The sequence below is a fragment of the Urocampus carinirostris genome, chromosome 15 (genome assembly GCF_059441175.1).
Source record: "Urocampus carinirostris isolate Australia breed hairy pipefish chromosome 15, RoL_Ucar_1.0, whole genome shotgun sequence".
Taxonomy (NCBI): domain Eukaryota; kingdom Metazoa; phylum Chordata; class Actinopteri; order Syngnathiformes; family Syngnathidae; genus Urocampus; species Urocampus carinirostris.
In genome coordinates, this window is record NC_142363.1 from 35,371,101 (window position 1) to 35,392,185 (window position 21,085).

At 36.2% G+C, this 21,085-nt stretch overlaps 1 protein-coding gene and 1 long non-coding RNA gene across 2 annotated transcripts in view; one reads left to right on the plus strand and one right to left on the minus strand.

The window, feature by feature from the left end:
* LOC148352234 (uncharacterized) overlaps positions 1 to 21,085 on the plus strand; it is a 130,924-nt gene that overhangs the window by 62,574 nt on the left and 47,265 nt on the right. The gene's annotated exons all lie outside the window — the stretch shown is intronic.
* LOC148352236 (four and a half LIM domains protein 2-like) lies at positions 8,115 to 20,933 on the minus strand. Its single transcript, XM_088353828.1, has 5 exons — positions 20,741 to 20,933; positions 17,075 to 17,249; positions 15,734 to 15,903; positions 12,214 to 12,400; positions 8,115 to 8,466 (listed from the first exon to the last, which is right to left on the minus strand). Exons 1-5 carry the CDS (start codon positions 20,900 to 20,902, stop codon positions 8,315 to 8,317), a joined length of 846 nt encoding a protein of 281 aa, XP_088209954.1. The 5' UTR covers positions 20,903 to 20,933; the 3' UTR covers positions 8,115 to 8,314.

Sequence of the window (21,085 nt, forward strand, 5' to 3'; positions counted from 1 at the left end):
ACTTTTATCTTCTACTTTCTCTGACTAGCAACTAGCATGTTGCGAGCTTACTGACGATTTTTCTCCCTTTTATCTGCTAGCTTTTTGAATTAGCAAGCTAACTGACAGTCTTTCCACGTTTTTTTCTGCTTGCTAGCGGACTAGCGGGCTAACTGACGATCTTAACACCTTTGATCTTCCATTTTCTCTGACTAGCAACTAGCGTGTAGCGGGCTAACTGACCATCTTTCTCACTTTTATCTGCTAGATTTTTGAACTGGCAAGCTAACTGACAGTCTTTCCGCGTTTTATCTGCTTGCTAGCGGGCTAGCTGACATTCTTTGCACCTTTTATCTTCTACTTTGTCTGACTAGCAACTAGCGTGTAGCGGGCTAACTGACGATCTTTCTCTCTTTTATCTGCTAGCCTCTTCGCAATAGCGACTGGCGAGCTAACTGATGACCTCAAGCTACGCTTTTTTTTTTTTGGTATCAGGAAACAAGAAGAGCGTCACTAATAGCAAGTTAGCGCTAGCCCTTTGCCACAACATATTCTATAGATACCGCACGGACAGTATAGCCTGAGAACCCACGTTGAAACGTCCTTTTTATAAATTTGGTTTTTGAAGTCGGTTTCGACTCCCGAGGGGACATTTTTGTGGGGCGCCGAGGGGCCCGGACCACAAAACGCAACCCCCCGCTGCTCGCGCTATACATGTAGTCATCTTCAAACATTTTTCACTGTCATAATGGATATTTTGGAGGAGTGACACTAGCGTAAAAATACATTAGCCGCTCGCGTGAGACTGCAAAATAACCGTCTGCGAAAAGCGACGAGCCAGCGAGATGCTAATGTTTGAGACCGCAAGTAGCAGCTAGCTAAAAACGGAACGTCTACTCTGCTAATAACATAGCCGTTCGATAAAATTCTTAGCTGGTTGCTAGCATAGGGTGACAAAACTGTTTTCTTAGCATTTTAGCTTCTATTCACGATAACCCCCTGTAACCAACATTTTTCGTGATGCTAATGCTAAATGTAGCTTTACACATACAAATAGTTTTTGCTAGGTAGTCTGTACTAAGAAGTAAATGTTGGAGACCCCCAAGTAGCAACAGTCTCAAGTTAAAAGGTTTGCTCTGCTAACGACCTAGCCGTTTGATTAGGTCTTTACTTAGTTGCTACATAATATGCTAGGGTTAGCTGACAAAACGTCTTAGCATTTAGCTCCTATTGGCAATAAACAAGTATAACCATCATTTGTTGGGATTGTTAGGAATTAAATATTAAAATGTACCGTTTACCAAATTGTTCGAATTAGTTATCTGACTCCATTAACCAAACACAACCTACATTCACCCAACAATGAGCGCAACCATTTAACTAAGTTAACTCCATCGAATTAGCCGAATCAGTGTCTCTCGAGTCTCTGTCAAGCCTCCTCTCTCGATCTTCTGCTTCCTTCTCTCGGCCCACATTTTTTACGCAAGCTTCCCATGGGCGTGCCAGGAAAGCCCCCACGTGGGGTCCACTTCCTCGCCTCAATGTCTGGAAAAACTCAAAACAGCAGAGCGTTTATCAAAACGATGCCTGCCGTCCTGCGTCAGAGTCCTGTTATCAAAATTCCCTAGTCAAAATATTTTGCATTTGGAACAGCGTGACCTGAAGCCCATTTCATTGCACTCAATAAATGTAACTTGTATTCAATCGTATAAAATCCCTTATAGTCTAATGTATAAAATCCTTCAGGATGCTAAAGCTAAATGTAGCGTTCTACGTTTTTGCTGGTACTGAATTGCTTATTAGCATGTGACCACAAGTAGAACATAGTTAGCATTTTCCAAACAATTGTCAAACAATTTTTGAGATGCTAATATAGCATTGTGTCCTCAATGGGAATATGCTTCTTGCTAAGGTTGTTTTCAAATGCGGCGCGCTAAAATTTTAGCAGCTTATGACGCCGTGAATACTTTTCCAACGAAATTAAGTGGCGTCGTTAAATGATCGGTGTCGCTAAGTAGTCATAAACCCTTCTCTCAGAGTTTGCCCTCAAACACTGAAGTCAGATTTTAGAACAAGTACATTTGACTTCACGTAACAGTGTATAAAATAGCATATAAATTCACTATCCAGTAAAAACTTTTCGGGGTTTGATGGTTTTTCATTATATTTTACTGAGAATAAGACGTCTTTTGTTAAAAAAATGTAATTGTTTTGGACGTATGAATAATTTACTTTATTTCCTTTAATTTCTAGAAAAACAAAGCTAATTTTCGTCATTTGAATAGCTCTGAATACTATATGCAATACCTCAATGTTAATCGCTAGCTTCTAGCTAGCTAGCTAGTTAGCTTGTGGTTGAAGAAAAACTGTAAAGACATATTAGGGTTAAACGTCAATATATTTTCCCTAAGAATAAGTTACAAGTTAGAACAGTTATAATTGTTTGTTAGAGATAAATAATTGACTTAATTGACATAAATTTCGAGGGAAATGAAGATTAATTTTGTCATATAAATAAATCTGTGTACCTTAATGTTCTTAGTTAGCTTGAGATGCTACGCTAACAGCAGACGCTAACTCTTGTAAGTTTTTTTTTTTTCTTGGCTAAAAAACTGACAAAAATATCAGCCTGCTTCCCAAACAAACATCAAACGGTTTAAAAATATTTTGTGACTATTTACATCATGTACATATGTATAATTTTTATATGTACAAATACTTGGAGTCAACAGTTTCCCCCCACAGTCGAGACGGACATTAAATTTAGAAAAACACACAAGAGCTTATTTTGAATGTCAGGGTGTGACGCGTTCAAGGGACCGTCTGGAAATCCAGTAAAGTAGAACTTCTTTCGAATCACAGGGTTCTCATAGGGGCTTGAAATGTATTGCAAACGCTTGAATTTTCAATGTTGTTTTTTCAAGGTTTGTAAATGCTTGAAATTGTTGTAGGTTGGGTGTTGGGCCAGGGTTAAGAGCTAGGGTTTCTGGTCTTTAAGTAAGGGTTTTGGGATTTCAAAATAGGATTGGAGCTAGGGTTGGATACTAAGGTTCCTTATTAGGGTATTCAATTGAACTTAGGGTTTCTGAAATAGGGTTAGAGCTAGGGTTAGGTGTAGATTTATGGTTAGGACTACAATTAGAGTCATAAACTGAAATAGGGTTAGGGCTAAGATTACAGCTAGGGTTTGGTTTGCAAGTTAGGGTTTCAAACAGATTCTACGGTTAGGGGTTAAGGTTTAGGGTTAAGGTTAGGATTAGGGGTTAGGGCTAGAGTTGAAGCAAAATGAGGTTGGGGCAAGGGTTGGAGTTTGAACCTAAGATTTAGGCTTTTTCTCTCTTTCTTTCTTTTCTACCTATTTCTTTCTCCCTTTTGCTCTTTCTCCTCTCTCCCATTCTCTCTCTCTCTCTCTCTCTCTTGTCTTTTTGACCCTCTTTTTGCTCTCTCTGTTTTCCTTCCTCTTTTTCTTTCTCTCTTTCTCTTTGTCTCTTTTTTCTCTCTTCTCTCTCTCTCTCTATATATATATATATCTTGTCTTTCTGACCCTCTTTTTTTCGCTTTCTCTGTTTTCCTTCCTCTGTTTATTTTTCTCTCTTTCTCTTTGTCTCTTTTCTCTCTCTTCTCTCTCTATCTTGTTTTTATGACCCTCTTTTTTCTCTTTCTCTGTTTTCCTTCCTCTGTTTATTTTTCTCTCTTTCCCTTTGTCTCTTTTCTCTCTCTTCTCTCTCTATCTTGTTTTTATGACCCTCTTTTTTCTCTTTCTCTGTTTTCCTTCCCCTTTGTCTCTTTTCTCTCTCTCTCTCTCCCTCTCTTGTCTTTCTGGCCCTCTTTTTTCTCTTTCTCTGTTTTCCTTCCTCTTTTTCTTTCTCTTTCTCTTTGTCTCTTTTTCTCTCTCTATCTCTCTCTTGTCTTTCTGACCCTCTTTTTTTCTCTTTCTCTGTTTTCCTACCTCTCTTCCTTTCTCTCTTTTGTCTCTTTTTCTCTCTCTCTCTCTCTCCCTCTCTCTCCCTTACTCTCCCTTTCTCTCGCTTTCATTCATTTAAAGAGCTAGCCTTGCATTTTCTATCGATCAAGTTTTTCCGCCCGGACGTCAAGGACAGACCGCACGCGGCAATTAAAGGTCCCGCAATGTGTCAAATTGAAGACCGGAGGCAATTTTCAAAGGCGGCGGCCATTTTGGTCCCAGGGGTCCGTTTGGTCTTTCTCCACGGCGTCCGATAATTTGCATTTAGGGAGCGAAAAGGAGGAGACGATGACATGTTTTGGACAGGGAGGCTCATTTGGAATTGTGCAAAGTCAGCACTTTGTTTCCGAAAATGAAGCTCAATCACCCATCATCACAGTAGAGGGCACTCGCATTTTCCTTCTGTTCTTTTTTTTTTCTTTCTTTCTTTCTATCTTTCCTTCTTTTCTTTTTTCTTTCTTTCTTTCACTTTCTCACTTTCTTTTATTCTCTTCTTCTTTCTGATGTTTCTCTTTTTTTACGTTCTCTCGCTTTCGGTGTTTTTCGGTCTCTCTTTTTCTCCTATTTTTTTCTGTCCTTCTTTCTTTTTCTTCTCATTGTCTCTCTCTTACACTCTTTCTATTTCTTTCTCCAACTCTCTATCTCACTCTCTATTTTGCTCTCTCTCCCTCTCTCTCTCTCTATCTTGCTCTATTTTTTCTCCCTTGTTTTTATTCTCTCTCTCTCTCTCTCTCTCTCTCTCTCTTCCTCTTTTTCTTTTGCAATCCATTATTCTTTCTCCCTCCGTCTCCCTTTCTCTTTAATTATTTTTTTTTATTCTCTTTTCCCCCTAATTTTATCTCTTGTTCTCCCTTCTCTCTCTCCCTTTCTCTCTTTCTGTCTCTCTCTTTTCTATCTTTCGCTCTTTCTTTCACTCCCCTTCTCTTTTTTTTCTCTTTCTCTTTATGCCATTCTCTCTCTCTCTTTATCTCTGTCTCTCTCTCTTTCTCTCTCTCATTCACCTTTTCTCTTTCTCTGAAATTTTATTTTTCTTTCCCTCCTTCTGTTTATTTTTCTTTAGCTTCTTCTTTATCTCATTCGCTTGCTCTCTCTCTCTCTCTCACTCTCTTGTCCTTTCTTTTGCTTTAATCTTATTTTTCTTTCTCTCCTTCTGTTTCTTTTTCTCACTCTCCTTTATATCTATCTTTCTCTCTCTTTTCCTTTCTCCCGCTCTATTTTTCTCTTTTTCTTTCTTTTCCTTGTCTTTTCTGTGTCTCCCTTTCTCTCTTTGTCACTCATTCTCTCATTATCTTTCTCTTTCTCTTACATTTTATATTTCCTTCTCCTTTCTGTTTTCTCTCTCTCTCTCTCTCTCAATCCCTCACTCTTTTATCATTCTCTTTCTTTCTCTTTTCTCTTTTCTTTTTTCTCTTTTATGACAATGTTGATAGAAATCAGAATAAATAATAATGGATCAAGTAAAAATTAAAATGGAGTATAATATAACTTATATTTAAAACTATTTTTAAACATATTAAAATAATTTGCATCACATGTTTTACTAAATTACAACTATTATTGTTTATTTTTAATTTGTATTATATTTGCAACTTACTGCATTTCTTGTAAATCAAAAGAAAATCTAAAATTTATTAGAAAATTGAAATTGAATACCTTCATATTATATGTAATATAACTTTAATTTTTTTAATGCATTAAAAATATGTTTCAAAACCTTTTCTAGGAGTAGTGTGCCTCGAGATTTCTTGGGCCTTGAGTAAACTGTTAGGAAATAAATGGCCACAAGAGGGCGCCATCTACCCACTCTTTCAACCCAGGCTTCAGGTATGTGGATGGACAAAGAATAGAATAGAATTTATTGTTATTGGAACACAATAAAATTAAAAAGATGGTGCTGCGCTTACATTAAAGGGACAGTGAGTATTATCTGACGCTTTTTTTGTGAAGTGCAAACAAAAACGGATGCTCCAAAGGAAGAACACAAACTACGGAGACTCAAAGTGACCATTTTTCTTTTCAATTTTTTTTGCCCAGCCCTTTGTGAAGAAATATAGACAAAATAGAAAAAAGCAACGACAAATAAGGAAAACAAAAAGGGAAGAAATAGGTTAAAAGCGAAAAAAACAAGCAAAAGAATAAATGAAAGAGAAAACTAAAGGAAAATTGAAATGGAAAAAGAAAAAAGACAAAAAATAGAGAATAAAAGGAAAAGGAAAGGAAAGACACGTAAAAAGCAGAGAAAAACAGGGTGGGGGAAGACAAAATAAATGGAGAGAAAATGAAAAAAAGGGGAAAAAATGAAAAGAAAAGGGACGAAGGGAATAAAAAAAGCAAAAGAAAACAAGTAAAACAGGAAAATAGGAAAAAAGAAAGTAGTAAAAAGAAAAGCTTAAACAGAAAACACAGGAAATAAATTGACAGAAAAACAAATAAAGACATAAAAAAAAGACTTGGTTTTTGAAGACACCTGTAACAGCATCAAAAAAATACAGATTTCTCCACCTACAAGTATTTGCATACCTATAACTTGTCATCTACAGCTATAATCTGTATTCTATCATCCACAGCTTTATTCTATATCTCTCTCTTAATTCTCTATTTCTATTTCATCATGACAATAAAGGCATATTCTATTCTATTCTATTCTCACTTTCCACTGAGGAGATAATTTCTTCCTCATGCCATGAGGCTCTTTAACTCCACCCGGGGGAGTAAAACCCCACCCCACATTTGCATATTACCTTATTTTTATTACATTGTGTATTTTGCGTAGCACTCTTTAAAAACTCTATATCAAAACGTTATATTGGGTAATTTTGTATTCTATATCTTTTATTTTCTTATTCTATTTTTCAACTCAAGGATACTGCTGGAAGTGTGAATTTCACTACGGGGATGAATAAAGTATCTATCATTCTATCTAACTATCTATCTATCTATCTATCTATCTATCTATCTATCTATCTAGACATCTATCTAGACATCTATCCATTTATCTAGACATCTATCTATCTAGACACCTATCTAGACAGCTATCCATCTCTCTATCTAGACATTTATCTAGACATCTTGATATCTATCTCTCTAGACATCTATCTATCTAGACAGCTATCTAGACATCTATCTATCTCTCTATCTCTATCTAAACATCTTTCTAGAGATCTATCTAGACATCTAGAGATCTATCTAGACATCTATCCATCTATCTAGAGTATTCTTAAAAATCTCATCTCGTTAGCCGTACCGCTTATCCTCAGTAGGGTCGCGGGGGTGCTGGAGCCCATCCCAGCAATCATCAGGCAGTGGGCAGGGGACACCCTGAACTGGTTGCCAGCCAATCGCAGGGGACACGGGGACAGACAACTCACTCGCTTATTCACACCTAGGGACAATTCGGACCGGCCAATTCACCTGAAATGCATGTTTTTGGAATGTGGGAGGAAACCGGAGTGCCCGGAGGAAACCCACGCAAGCACGGGGAGAACATACAAACTCCGCACAGGAAGTCTGGAGCTGGATTTGAACCCACGACAGGTTCCCATGACATGAACTGTGCCGCACACGCGCTAACCACTGCGCCGCCGTGCTGCCCTATTCTTAAGAATTATTTTTCTTATTTTTTTTAATTAATGATTTTTCGTATATTAATTAATTTTTATAATTTTGTCAAAATGAGTATTTATTTTCAATTTAAAGTTTTTTATCCATCATATGATATATTAATTTTATATTAGTATTGCATTTGAATTACTTTTCTCAATTCATGTATTTAAAAAATAGTTTCTTCTATTTTTATTCATTATAATATTTATTACCATTTCATGAATAATTTTAAGAAATATTTTTCTTACTTTAGTAAAAATCATTAAATAAAGAATAATAGTCCAATAGAGTGTTTTGTTTTACAAAATAAAACAAGATAAACAAAACATAGTCAAAAATGGAAAGAAAATAATAATAATAGAATAAATATGATCAAAATTATTGGGCACTTTGAAAAGATCCGCAGTGAAGCTCTATTTACAGGAGAGGGCGGAACAGCAATTAAAAAAAAAAAACAACCTTCAAAATAAAGAGATAAATAAATGAGTAAAACATTAACAATAAAAAAAGGCAGGAACACAAATAAAGATGACAAAAATAGAACAATATTCACATTTCTTCCCTTTATTTCACCAACTTTGACCACTCCCTTCAATCTCAGTGTCATTAATTCATTTTATTTTGAAATGATTCCCTCAATAATGCAGCACTAGCTAAATAAGACAAGTCAGAGGAACGGGGGAAAAAAAAATACCTTTCCTGAGCATCTAAAATGTGACCAAAAATATTTCAAGACACTGTAAACACGAGCGGTCGCAGGGGGTGGGTTCACTTTTCACGCCCGCAATCGGTGCAAAGGATGTTGTCGCGCTGGGTGAGGAAACCCCTGCCGACCAGGGAAACGGCGCACTGCCCGCAAGTGAAGCACTCGCTGTGCCACTGACGCTCCTCGAAGGACACGTACTTGGCCCCCGCCAGACCTAATGGCGAAAAAATAGAGAGAGAAAGAGAGAGAGACATTACATTTCAGTCCAACAATGATTTGCTTTCCGGTGTCGTGCACAAATGGACGCAAGGTGGTGCTTGACCACCTGCCCTCCACAAAAGTTGCATTTTAGGAAAGAGTATCAAAAACGAAATAAATACAGCACTATTAAATGCTTGAACTCTTTTAAAATATCCATTTTGGATCTGTTAGTTTTCTGTTCACAAAAGAAACAACGAAAATGAAGCAGTCACTGCAAGAAGTATGTCTAATCTTTTCAAAATTGGTTGAAAGAGATTGTAAAAAACACAAAATTTAAGTCCAAAACTGATTTGCTTTGCTTCACTTTTAAGGGAGAAATACTGCAAAAATACAAGAAATTCAACATAATTCTACTCAAAAGTACTCCAAAATAAAACAATAATAATACTACAAAAATATTCCATAAATTCTGCTATGGAAATACCACAAAGATGCTTCACTTTTAAGGGACTAAAATGAATACCAAATACAACTACTACTGATATACAGTACAACAACAAAAGTTACACTGGAAATACTGCAAAAAATCCTGCAGAAATACAACAAAAAAAACTACATTAATAAAATTACAGTATTACCATAGAACTACAACAAAAATCAGAATGCAAAAATACTTCAACAGAAATATTTCGATAGAAATACTGCAAAAATACAACTAAGAAATTCAACAGAATTCTACTAATAAAGTACTACAAAATAAAACAATAATAATACTACAAAAATATTCCATAAATTCTGCTATGGAAATACCACAAAGATGCTTCACCTTTAAGGGACTAAAATGAATACAAAATACAACTACCACAGATATACAGTAAAACAAAAATTGTACACTGGTAATACTGCAAAAAATACTACAGAAATACACCAAAAATACTACATAAATAAAATTACAGTAGAACTTCAACAAAAATCTAAATGCAAAAATACTACTACAGAAGTATTTCGATAGAAATAGTGGACAAATACAACTAAGAAATTCAACAAGATTCTACTAAAAAAGTACTTCAAAATAAAACAATAATAATACTACAGAAATATTCCATACATTCTGCAATGGAAATACCACAAAGATACTACTGCAGAAATACTACAATAATATGACACGTTCCGACCCAAAATGTTTGCCTTGCTTCACTTTTAGGGGACGAAAATGAATACAAAATACTACAAATGTACAAGAAAAAGTCTTCTATGAAAACATTACACCAGTACAACAAAAATACGACAAAAATACCACAGAATAGTATTACAGAACTACAACAAAATACTACTGCATATATACACAAGAAAATACGACAAAAATTAAACTACAGTAATACTTCCAAAACACTATAGAACTACGAAAAAATTCGGACTGCAGAAAAAATACTGTAGAAGTATTGTGACCGAAATACTGCAAAAAATACATCTAAGAAATATAACAAAATTCTACTATAAAAATACTACTAAAATAATACTACAAAAATACTGCAGAAATACTACTAAAACACTGTACTTTTACGGAAATATCACAAAAACACTACTTCAGAGATACTACAAAAATAAACTAAAAATACTACAAAAATACTGCAGAAATACTACTAAAATACTGTACTTTTATAGAAACATCACCAAAACACTACTTCAGAGATACTATAAAAATACTACTAAAATAATATTACAAAAATACTGCATAAATACTACTAAAATACTGTACTTTTATAGAAATACCACAAAACACTACTTTAGAGATACTACAAAAAGAAACCAAAATAATACTACAAAAATATTACCAACATACTGTACTTTTATAGAAATGCTACAAAAACACTACTTCAGAAATACTTCAAAAATAAAACTACAGTAACACTACAAAAATATTAAAGAATGACAACAAAAATCCGTCTGAAGAAATACTACAAAATCACTACAAAAAGAACTTGCAGTAATACTACAAAATTATACTATAAAAATACTTCAAAATTACTACAAAAAGAACTTGCAATAATACTACAAAATTCTACTATAAAAATACTACTAAAATAATACTACAAAAATACTGCAGAAATACTACTAAAATACTGTACTTTTATAGAAATACCACAAAAACACGACTTCAGAAATACTCCAAAAATAAAACTACAGTAACGCTACAAAAATATTAAAGAATGACAACAAAAATCTGTCTGAAGAAATACTACAAAATGACTACAAAAATAACTTGCAGTAATACTACAAAATTCTATTATAAAAATACTACAAATTACTACAAAATAACTTGCAGTAATACTACAAAATTCTACTCTAAAAATACTACTAGAATAATACTACAAAAATACTGCAGAAATACTACTAAAATACTGTACTTTTATAGAAATACCACAAAAACACGACTTCAGAAATACTCCAAAAAGAAAACTACAGTAACGCTACAAAAATATTAAAGAATGACAACAAAAATCTGTCTGAAGAAATACTACAAAATGACTACAAAAATAACTTGCAGTAATACTACAAAACTGAATATCAAATGAAGTGCTTAAAAATGGGCAGCTAAGATATTCTTATGCTTTAATTGTGAAAGTATCAAAACCAACCTGATGAAAGTCATTTAGATATTCATAATAATAATTGATCTCCAGGATGGGCCCCTCGGCCCCATTTTTGAAGCCAACGTGGCCCCTGACTTCAAATAGTTGCCCTAGGTAGACCCTTGCTTTTTTTGTTTTGAAGTTTTGAATCATGTGTAATTAATGGGCTCCAGCACCCCCGCGACCCTACTGGGGATAAGCGGTGCAGATAATGGATGGATGGATAATGCATAATTAAACACTAAACCTATATACTGCAGGGGTGTCAAACAGGCGGCACACAGGCCAGATCAGGCCCGGTAAGGGATTGAATTCGGCCCGCGAGACAACGCTGAAAGAAGTGCAAGAGAAAAACGAGCTGCAGGTTGAAATCTGTCTATTTGATGTTGCCAAAGCCAGGTGCCTCTCACAAAGCCGCTGTACTTGTATTTCTCTCTCTCACTCTCTCTCTCTCTCTCTCTCTGTTCCTCTTTCTCTATCTGGCTTTTTACCTTCTTTTGCTCCCTCTTCCTTTTTTCCTTTTCTCTCCTTTCTCCCACTTTCCCCTTCTCTCTTTCCCCCCTTCTCTCTTTCTACTTCTCTTTGGATTTCTTTCTTTCTTTCTCTATTTCTCTTTTTAGCTCTTTTGTTTCTCCTGTTCCCTCGCTCTCTTTCTGTCTCTCATCACTCTCTCTCTTCCTCTCTTTCTTTGTTCCGCCCTTTCTCTTTTTCTCTCCCTCTTCTTTCTCTCTAATCTCCTCGTCCGGCCCTCGAGAGGATGTTTGTTTTATCGTGATAGAACAGTGAAAGGGCAGTGAAAGAACGAGAGCAACATAGAAAAGAAAGAGACAGAAAGAGAGAGATAAAGGGAGAGAGAAAGGGAGAACAACAGATAAAATTAGGGGAAAAAAGAGAATGAGAAAAAGACAGAAAGAGAAAGGGAGACCGAGGGAGAAAGAATGACGGATCAAGAAAGAAAAAGAGGAAGAAAGAGAGTAAAAACAAAGGAGAAAAAATAGAGCAAGATAGAGAAAGAGAGAAAGAGAGAGAGAGAAAGGGAGAGAAAGAGAGCGAGTTTAATGAGTTCGCCACCCCTGATATACTGCATATGAGGTGTCCACTTTGAGTGGGAGACGGTTCTCACTCACTTGTGATGGGCATGGTGCAGCCCACACACTTTTTGGCGTAGAGCTCGCCGAAGCATTCCAGGCAGTATGGGAAGTTTTCGCGCGTGGTGAAGCGCTGGCCCGATAGTTGCTTCCTGCAGCCGATACACAGGAAGCACTCGCGGTGCCACGGCTTGTCCTGGTACGTCACGCCGCCCGTGGTGATGGACTGAAAAGACAGCAGAGTCGGCTACTTTTTTGCTAGCGCCACCTAGTGGCGGAAAAAACAGTACATTTTGATAAGATTTGAGGGTGAACTACTTGTTCAAAGTGTGAGTTTGTGAAAAAAAGTGAGCAATATTTTTTATAGTGTGAGTTAGTGGAGAAAATAGTCTGAGAAAGGCTGAACTACTTGTTTAAAGCATGCGTTAGTGAAAAAAGTGAGCTAGATTGTTTACAGTGTGAGTTAGTGAGAAGAAGTGAGCTACTTAGCTTACAGTGTGAGTTTGTGAAAAAAAATGAGCAATATTTATTATAGTGCGAGTTGGTGGAAAAAAACTCATTTTTGTAGTCTGAGAAAGGGTGAACTGCTTGTTTAAAGCATGAGTTAGTGAAAAAAGTGAGTTACTTTGTTTACAGTGTGAGTTAGTGAAAAAAAGTGAGCCATATATTTTTATTGCGTGAGTTAGTGGAGAAAATAGTCTGAGAAAGGCTGAACTACTTGTTTAAACCATGAGTTAGTGAAAATAAGTGAGCTACTTTGTTTACAGTGTGAGTTAGTGAAAAGAAGTGAGTTACTTTTTTAGTGTGAGTTAGTGAAAAAAACGCCATTTTTCTTGTCAGAGAGAGGCTGAACTACTTTTTTAAAGCATGAGTTAGTGAAAAAAAGTGAGCCATATATACTATAGTGTGAGTTAGTGGAAAAAATAGTCTGAGAAAGGCTGAACTACTTGTTTAAACCATGAGTTAGTGAAAAGAAGTGAGCTACTTTGTTGACAGTGAGTGAGTGAAAAGAGGTGAGTTACTTTTTTAGTGTGAGTTAGTGAAAAAACGCCATTTTTATTGTCAGAGAGAGGCTGAACTACTTGTTTAAAGCATGAGTTAGTGAAAAAAGCGAGCTATTCTGTTTACAGTGTGAGTTTGTGAAAAGAAGTGAGCTACTTTTTTAGTGCGAGTTAGTGGAAAACACTTCCTTTTTTGTAGTCGGAGAAAGGCTGAACTACTTGTTTAAAGCATGAGTTAGTGGAAAAAGTGAGCTACTTTTTTAGTGCGAGTTGGTGGAAAACACTTCATTTTTGTAGTAGGAGAAAGGCTGAACTACTTGTTTGAAGCATGAGTTAGTGAAAATAAGTGAGCTACTTTGTTTACAGTGTGAGTTAGTGAAAAGAAGTGAGCTACTTTTTTCGTGCGAGTTAGTGAAAAACACTTATTTTTTGTAGTCTGAGAAAGGCTGAACTACATGTTTAAAGCATGAGTTAGTGAAAAAAGTGAGCTAATGTGTTTACAGTGTGAGTTTGTGAAAAGAAGTGAGCTACTTTTTTAGTGCAAATTAGAGAAAAAAACGCCATTTTTATGTCGGAGAGCTGCTGAACTACTTGTTTAAAGCATGAGTTAGTGGAAAAAGTGAGCTACTTTTTTAGTGCGAGTTGGTGGAAAACACTTCATTTTTGTAGTAGGAGAAAGGCTGAACTACTTGTTTGAAGCATGAGTTAGTGAAAATAAGTGAGCTACTTTGTTTACAGTGTGAGTTAGTGAAAAGAAGTGAGCTACTTTTTTCGTGCGAGTTAGTGAAAAACACTTATTTTTTGTAGTCTGAGAAAGGCTGAACTACATGTTTAAAGCATGAGTTAGTGAAAAAAGTGAGCTAATGTGTTTACAGTGTGAGTTTGTGAAAAGAAGTGAGCTACTTTTTTAGTGCAAATTAGTGAAAAAAACGCCATTTTTATGTCGGAGAGCTGCTGAACTACTTGTTTAAAGCATGAGTTTGTGAATAAAAGTGAGCATTATTTTTCTTATAGTGCGAGTTAGTGGAAAAATAACCTCATTTTTATTGTCTGAGAAAGGCTGAACTATTTGTTTAAAGCATGAGTTAGTGAAAAAAGTGAGCTACGTTGTTTACATTGTGAGTTAGTGAAAAGAAGAGAGCTACTTTTTTAGTGCTAGTTAGTGGGAAAGAAAATGCATTTTTGCAGTCGCAGAAAGGCTGAACTACTTGTTTAAAGCATGAGTTAGTGAAAAAAGTGAGCTAATTTGCTTACACTGTGAGATAGTGAAAATAAATGAGCTACTTTTTAATAGTGTGAGTTATAGTTTGAAACAAGGGTAAACTACAGTTTTATAGCAGGAGTTTGTTATAGGGTGCGTTTTTGAAAAAAAGTGAACAATATTTTTTACACATTGAGTTAGTAAAAAAAGTGAGCTACATTTTTATAGTGTGAGTTAATTTAAAAAAAAATACATTTTGTAGTCTGTGAAAGGGTGAACCACTTATTTTTAGCATGAGTTTGTGAAAAAGGTGACCAATATTTTTACACCATGAGTTAGTGAAAAGAAGTGCACTTCTTATAGAAAATGTGAGTTAGTGAGTTTTATAGTCTGAGAAAGGGTAAATTATTTTTTATAGCATGAGTTTGTTAGAAAAGTGAAAAAAAAATTATAGGGAGGGTTTTTGAAAAAAGTGAACAATATTTTTTACACTATGACTTATTGAGAAGTGAGCCACTTTTTATAGTGTGAGTTAGTGGGAAAATACATTTTTATATTCTGAGAAAGGTTGAATTACTTGTTTATAGCACGCGTTTGTTGAAAAAGTGATCAATATTTTTTACACCATGAGTTAGTGAAAAGAAGTGAGCTACTTTTCTTTAGTTTGAGTTAGTGAGTTATTTTCTGAAACATGGGTAAACTTCTGTTTTATAGCACAAATTAGTAAAAATAGTGAGAACTTTTTTATACAGTTTTTGAAAAAAGTGAACAATATTTTTTACACCACGAGTTAGTGAAAAGAAGTGAGCTACTTTAATTTTAGTGCTAGTTAGTGAAAAAAATAATAATTTTATAGTCTAAGAAAGCGTGAACATTTTTTATAGCCTGAATTTGTCGAGGAAAAAAAGTGAGCAGTATTTCTACACCTTGAGTGAGTGAAAAGTGAGTTTATTTTTTATGGGGCAAGTTTGTGTAAAATAGTGAGTTACTTTTTAAAAATAATCAACAAAAAATGATTGAGCGTGGCCGTAAACTTACAAATGTTATGGTGTTACTGCATATGGCAAGTTACGTCTGTTGGATGCTTATCTTCTGTTGATCAAAGTCATATAAGATCCTGGTTTCCTACTGGTTTGGGTCATGATGTCATGAAAATGCTGTTATGCTATCGGTTGAACTCCCCCCCACTATGCCTTTCTCTCCCTTTCTTCAGAATCTCATGTGCTTTGTAAAAACTTAGCAAGTCGGTGTTACAATTTCGCTTTTTTATTGTGTATTTATCCCCTATGGCACCCGAAGCTCGCACTGATCCTAAAAGGAGCAGCATAAACTTGATAACCATGGAAACGGAGCTGACCTTCTTGCAAGCGGAGCACTGGTACGCAAACTGCTTCTCGAAGCAACCGACGCAGTAGTAACCGTCGTCTTTGGGGATGAAGGACTTTGTTCCGATAGGCTGTTGGCAGCGGTGGCACAGGAAGCAGGTCTCGTGCCAGCTGTGGCCCTTGTACTCCATTTTGCGGGAGCCTGAAACGCAAAACCAGTGCTCGGCGTTAGCGTTAGCGCTAGCGTTGGCGCTCGAAATAGGCGCCACCAAAGGTCCCTCTAATTTTCCTTACGGGTCTGAGCGTTCACACAAAGTCGGTGAGCAGCGCTTGAAACAACAGTGAGCAACAGCAATCCCAAGCGTGGCAACTAAATCATTATCAAACATGTCCAAAACTTGACATTTAGCTGAGTTTCCGGCAATGCAAAAATGATTTTTCTCTTTTGAATGAATTGACTCATGTACTATTGCAAAGGTTGTACGGCCTACAAACGTCGTTTGTTCTTACAATTCTTTCACAAGATATCCATTTCTTTTTATTTCCTGATATATTTTGTCGCATAATATTAACATTTTGGGGGGCTTATTGAGTCGGTTGTAAGATACAGAACTGTACTTAATCACATTTTTTACTGGAAGTACAATGTTGGCTACAAGATTCACTTGATTTCATTGGAAATTATTTGAATGCAACACAAACTTTTTCTTCTTTTTTCCGTGTTTTTTTTCTACTTTTTTTTTAAATTTCTTTTAAAAAAATCTCATTGTGTTTATTTTTTCCGAGCTGTTACTTTTTTCTTTTTGTTCTCTATTTACTTTTTTCCTACATTTCTTCTGTTTTCTTTTTTTCTGGCTTTTTTCTAAATTTTTCCTTCTTTTTTCTCTTTTGTTTCTTTTTGTCTCAGCTTTTCACTACTTTTTCATTTTGGTATTTTTTTTCTTTTTTGTTTTATTCCCCCCTTCCTTTAAGTTATTTTGTGCATCATTTTACATGATATTTGGTCATGTTGGGATTAAAGAAGCAAAAACAACCCGAAGAGCCGTTTTAGGACCCGAAAGAGCCAATTCCTTTTTAGTGAGCCGAGCCGAAGAAGCCGGTTCCCCGGCAAACTCTACTAACTTTACTCAACTTTGTTCTCCTTCGACTCGACTTCAAAGTACCGCATTTAGAACACAACGTCAGGGGAACCCGTGTATTTTTACCTTCATGCACTGTAACTTTGACTTGAGTCGCTTCTTAATTAGCAATTTCAAGCCCTGATTTTTGTGCGCCGGCTAGATTTTCTTCTGCGCTGAGAATGTGCGAGCAGTGCGCAATGGGCGCCACTATTTGTTTTGGAGAGGATTTGGCGCGTATGTGGGCGTGTCTACCTGGCATAACGGTCTTCTTGCAGGTAGCGCACTTGGCGGAGTAGTCGTTAGCGTAGCATTCGGTGCACAACATGTCGTCGTCCTTGGCGGCGAAGGCTTTCTCCACCAGGGAGCTTTTGCACTTGGCGCAATTGAAGCATTCTTCGTGCCAATGGCGGTCCTTGTAGGCCAAGTCCTGGTCCGGTCACACCAAGGAGAAACAAAAACACTCGTTTTGTTTTTAGCTCCTGTCAACGAGTTCGGGTTTCTAATCATAAACGACGGGATTACCCGTCCCGGGCAGCGAGGGAGCGTCTCGCTATTTGGCAAGTGATAGGGCAGGCTCGTTTTACACTCTTGAGATGTCAAAACATTCGGATCACTATTTGGCAAGTTCATGTTTAATGAATGGAAACTCACTATATGGCAAGTGATTGCGAAGGGTGAATGGCTGTGAATACAAGTGGGATCACTTTTTAGCAGGTGCGATCGGCAGATTCTTAAGGATATAACAAAGACAGCAGAAATTCTTCAAATTGACTTGTGTCTCTTGAACTCCACCCGGGGGAGTAAAAGCCCACATGAAAACCCACCCCCACATTTGCATATTACCCTATTTTTATTACAGTGTGTATTTTACGTAGCACTATTTAAATACTCTATAGCAAAATGTTATATTGGGTATTTTTGTATTCTATCTATCCATCTATCTATCTATCTCCATCTATCTAGACATCTATCTATTTATTTAGACATCTATCTATCTAGACATCTATTAAGACATCTCTATCTATCTAGACATCTAAACATCTATCTCTATCTATCTAGACATTTATCAATCTAGACATTTATCTATCCAGCTAGACATTTATCTATCTAGACATCTATCTATCTAGACATCTATCTAGACATCTAGACATCTATCTAGACATCTATCTAGACATCTATCTATCTAGACATCTATCTATCTAGACATCTAGACATCTATTTAGACATCTATCTATCTCTTTATCTCTATTTATCTATCTCTATCTATCTAGACATCTAGACATCTGTCTATCTAGACATCTATGTATCTATCTATCTATCTAGACATCTACCTATCTAGACATCTATCTACCTATCTATCTATCTATCTATCTAGACATCTATCTATCTATCTAGACATCTATCTATCTAAACATCTAGACATCTATCTATCTAGACATCTAAACATCTAGACATCTATCTATCTAGCTAACTATCTAGACATTTAGACATCTATCTATCTAGACATCTAAACATCTAGACATCTATCTATCTAGACATCTATCTAGCTAACTATCTAGACATTTAGACATCTATCTATCTAAACATCTAGACATCTATCTATCGAGACATCTATCTATCTAGCTAACTATCTAGACATTTAGACATCTATCTATCTAGACATCTAAACATCTAGACATCTATCTATCTAGACATCTATCTATCAAGACATCTACACATCTAGACATCTATCTATCTAGACATCTATCTATCTAGACATCTATCTATCTATCTATCTATCTATCTAGACATTTAGACATCTATCTATCTATCTATCTATCTATCTATCTATCTATCTATCTAGACATTTAGACATCTATATATCTATCTAGACATCTATCTATCTAGACATCTATCTATCTAGCTAACTATCTAGACATTTAGACATCTATCTATCTAGACATCTAAACATCTATCTATCTATCTATCTATCTATCTATCTATCTATCTATCTATCTATCTATCTATCTATCTATCTATCTATCTATCTATCTATCTAAACATATATCTAGACATCTATCTAGACATCTATCATCTCAATCAATCAATCAAACCTTTTAAAAGCAATTTTAAATCGTTTTTTAATTCTATTTTTAATTTGATTTCTCGTGTTATTCTACGTACCCCGCCCCCACTTATTTCGGGGATTCTCTTTCTAAAGAATTGTACAAACTTCCTTTTTTTTTTATTTTAGTCTTGCTGTCGGTCACCCCTCTCGAGGGATATGACCAGGGTAGATACATAGATAGATAGTAATTTTATCGTATTTCTGATGTAGTATTTTGGTAGTAGACACACAAAGCAAAAATGGGCACCAAAAAAAAAACACAATTCTAGTACTATATTTACTATTTTATATATATAATCATGATATTTTTATCATTTTGATGTCTGGCTTCCAAAGCCTGTGTGGCCCCCAGGCTGTAGTTTGCTCACCCCTGCGACTTTCAAAAACCTGGTTATAACATAGTAATAATATGATAATTTGTTATTTTAGAAATGCAATTGTGCTAATTAGTAACAAAAAGTAGTTCAGCTTAGCTTAAAAATGGTTGGAGATCCCTGCTTTAGTGAGTGGAAAGCATTTGTGCATTCTCCCCTGCAGTATTTCACAAATATTTTGCACGTATTTATATATTTCTTGGAATGAAGCGAGTGCTTTGAAAGTATTTGAGCGTCCTACCTTGTTGTAGTTGACAAATACTATAGATTTTTTTTAATGTTTTTTTTTCTCTAAATAAGCAAAAGACTCTCTAGGACACAGGTGTCAAAGAGGCGGCCCGTGGGCCAAATCAGGCCCACTAAGGGATTGAATCTGGCCCGCGAGACAACACGAGAAGCGCAAGAGAAAAACAAGCTGCAGGTTGAAATATGTCAACTTGATGTTGCCAAAGAAAGGTGTCTCGAACAAAGACACTGTACTTGTATTTCTTTCTCTCTCTCTAATCATTGATCGCACAAGTATGGGATTTTGCCAGTATGCATCTCCAATTTTATTTAGACTGTATATAAGACAAACACTCAAATTTTTGGCCTATTGGCAGTTTTTAGGTGTGCCTTATAGTCAGAAAAATCTCTCACTCTCTCTCTCGTTCTCTCTTTCCCTTTCTCCGTCTCCTCTCTCTCTCTCTCTCCCTCTCTCCCTCTCTCTCTCTCTTTTCCACCCCTTTCATCCCACTCTGTCTCTTTCACTTTCACTCTCTGTGTCTCTCTTTTTCTCTTACTTTGTTTCTCTCTCTGTGTCGTTTAACCTCTTTTGCTTTAACTTCCTTTTTTCCTTTTCTCTCTTTTCTCTTTCTCTCTTCCTACCCTTCGCGCTTTCTTTTCTCTTTTTTCTCTTTCTGTCTTTCTATTTCTCTTTGGATTTCTTTCTTCCGCTCCCTTCCTTTTCCCCCTCTCTCACGACTATTTATCTTATGTTTCTCTCTCACAACTTTTTATCTTTTGTTTCTCACGCTCTCTCCCTCTCTCTCTTTTTCTTTCTTTGTCCCGCCGTCTCTCCTTTTCCCTCCCTCTTTCTCTTATTTTTTTATTCTTCTTTTTCTTTCTCTTTAATCTACTCGTCCGGCCCCCGACAGAATGTTTGTTCTGTCGTGTGGCCCCCGAGTTCAAATGAGTTTGACAGTGGAAAGCATTTGTGCATCCTACTTTGCGGTATTTAACAAATATTTTGCATGTATTTATACAATTTTTTTGAATGAAGCGTCCTACCTTGCAGTAGTTGACAAATATTATAGAATTTTTCTAAATATTTTTTTCTTTAAATAAGCAAGTGGAAAGCATTTGTGCATCCTACTTTGCGGTATTTTACAAATATGAAAGAAATATTTTCCTTTTATTTACTGAATGAAGCGAGAAAGGAGTATTTCACCGTCCTACCTTGCAGTTGGCGCCGATGGGCTTGGAGCATTTCTGGCAAGAATTAGCAAAGAGGTTGTCGTAGCACTTAGTGCAGTACTGCGTTTCCTCCTTCAGGATGTACTTCTTCCCCAGCAGGGATTCCTTGCAGTAGTGGCAGTCGAAGCGATCGCGGGTAGACATGATGAAAACCAGGCGGAGGTGGCGGGGTCTCCGCCGGGGTCCCTTCTATAAATACTGTGGCTTTCATTCGAGGGGAGGGCAGGAGACCCACGCCCGTTTTGTTCGAAACCTTTTAAGGGAGGCCCAGTCCGGCTCGGCCTCCCTGAAGCCTTTTCCGATGCGGGTCAACGGAGGAGGTCTTTG

Bases quoted from the DNA above. Each gene is read 5' to 3' on its own strand.
- LOC148352236 (XM_088353828.1), bottom strand. From the start codon at position 20,902: ATGTCTACCCGCGATCGCTTCGACTGCCACTACTGCAAGGAATCCCTG. The intron at 17,250-20,740 runs GTAGGACGGTGA...TGACCGGACCAG, and splicing joins CCATCGGCGCCAACTGCAAG to GACTTGGCCTACAAGGACCG. The intron at 12,401-15,733 runs GTCAGCTCCGTT...CTGTCTTTTCAG, and splicing joins AGTGCTCCGCTTGCAAGAAG to TCCATCACCACGGGCGGCGT.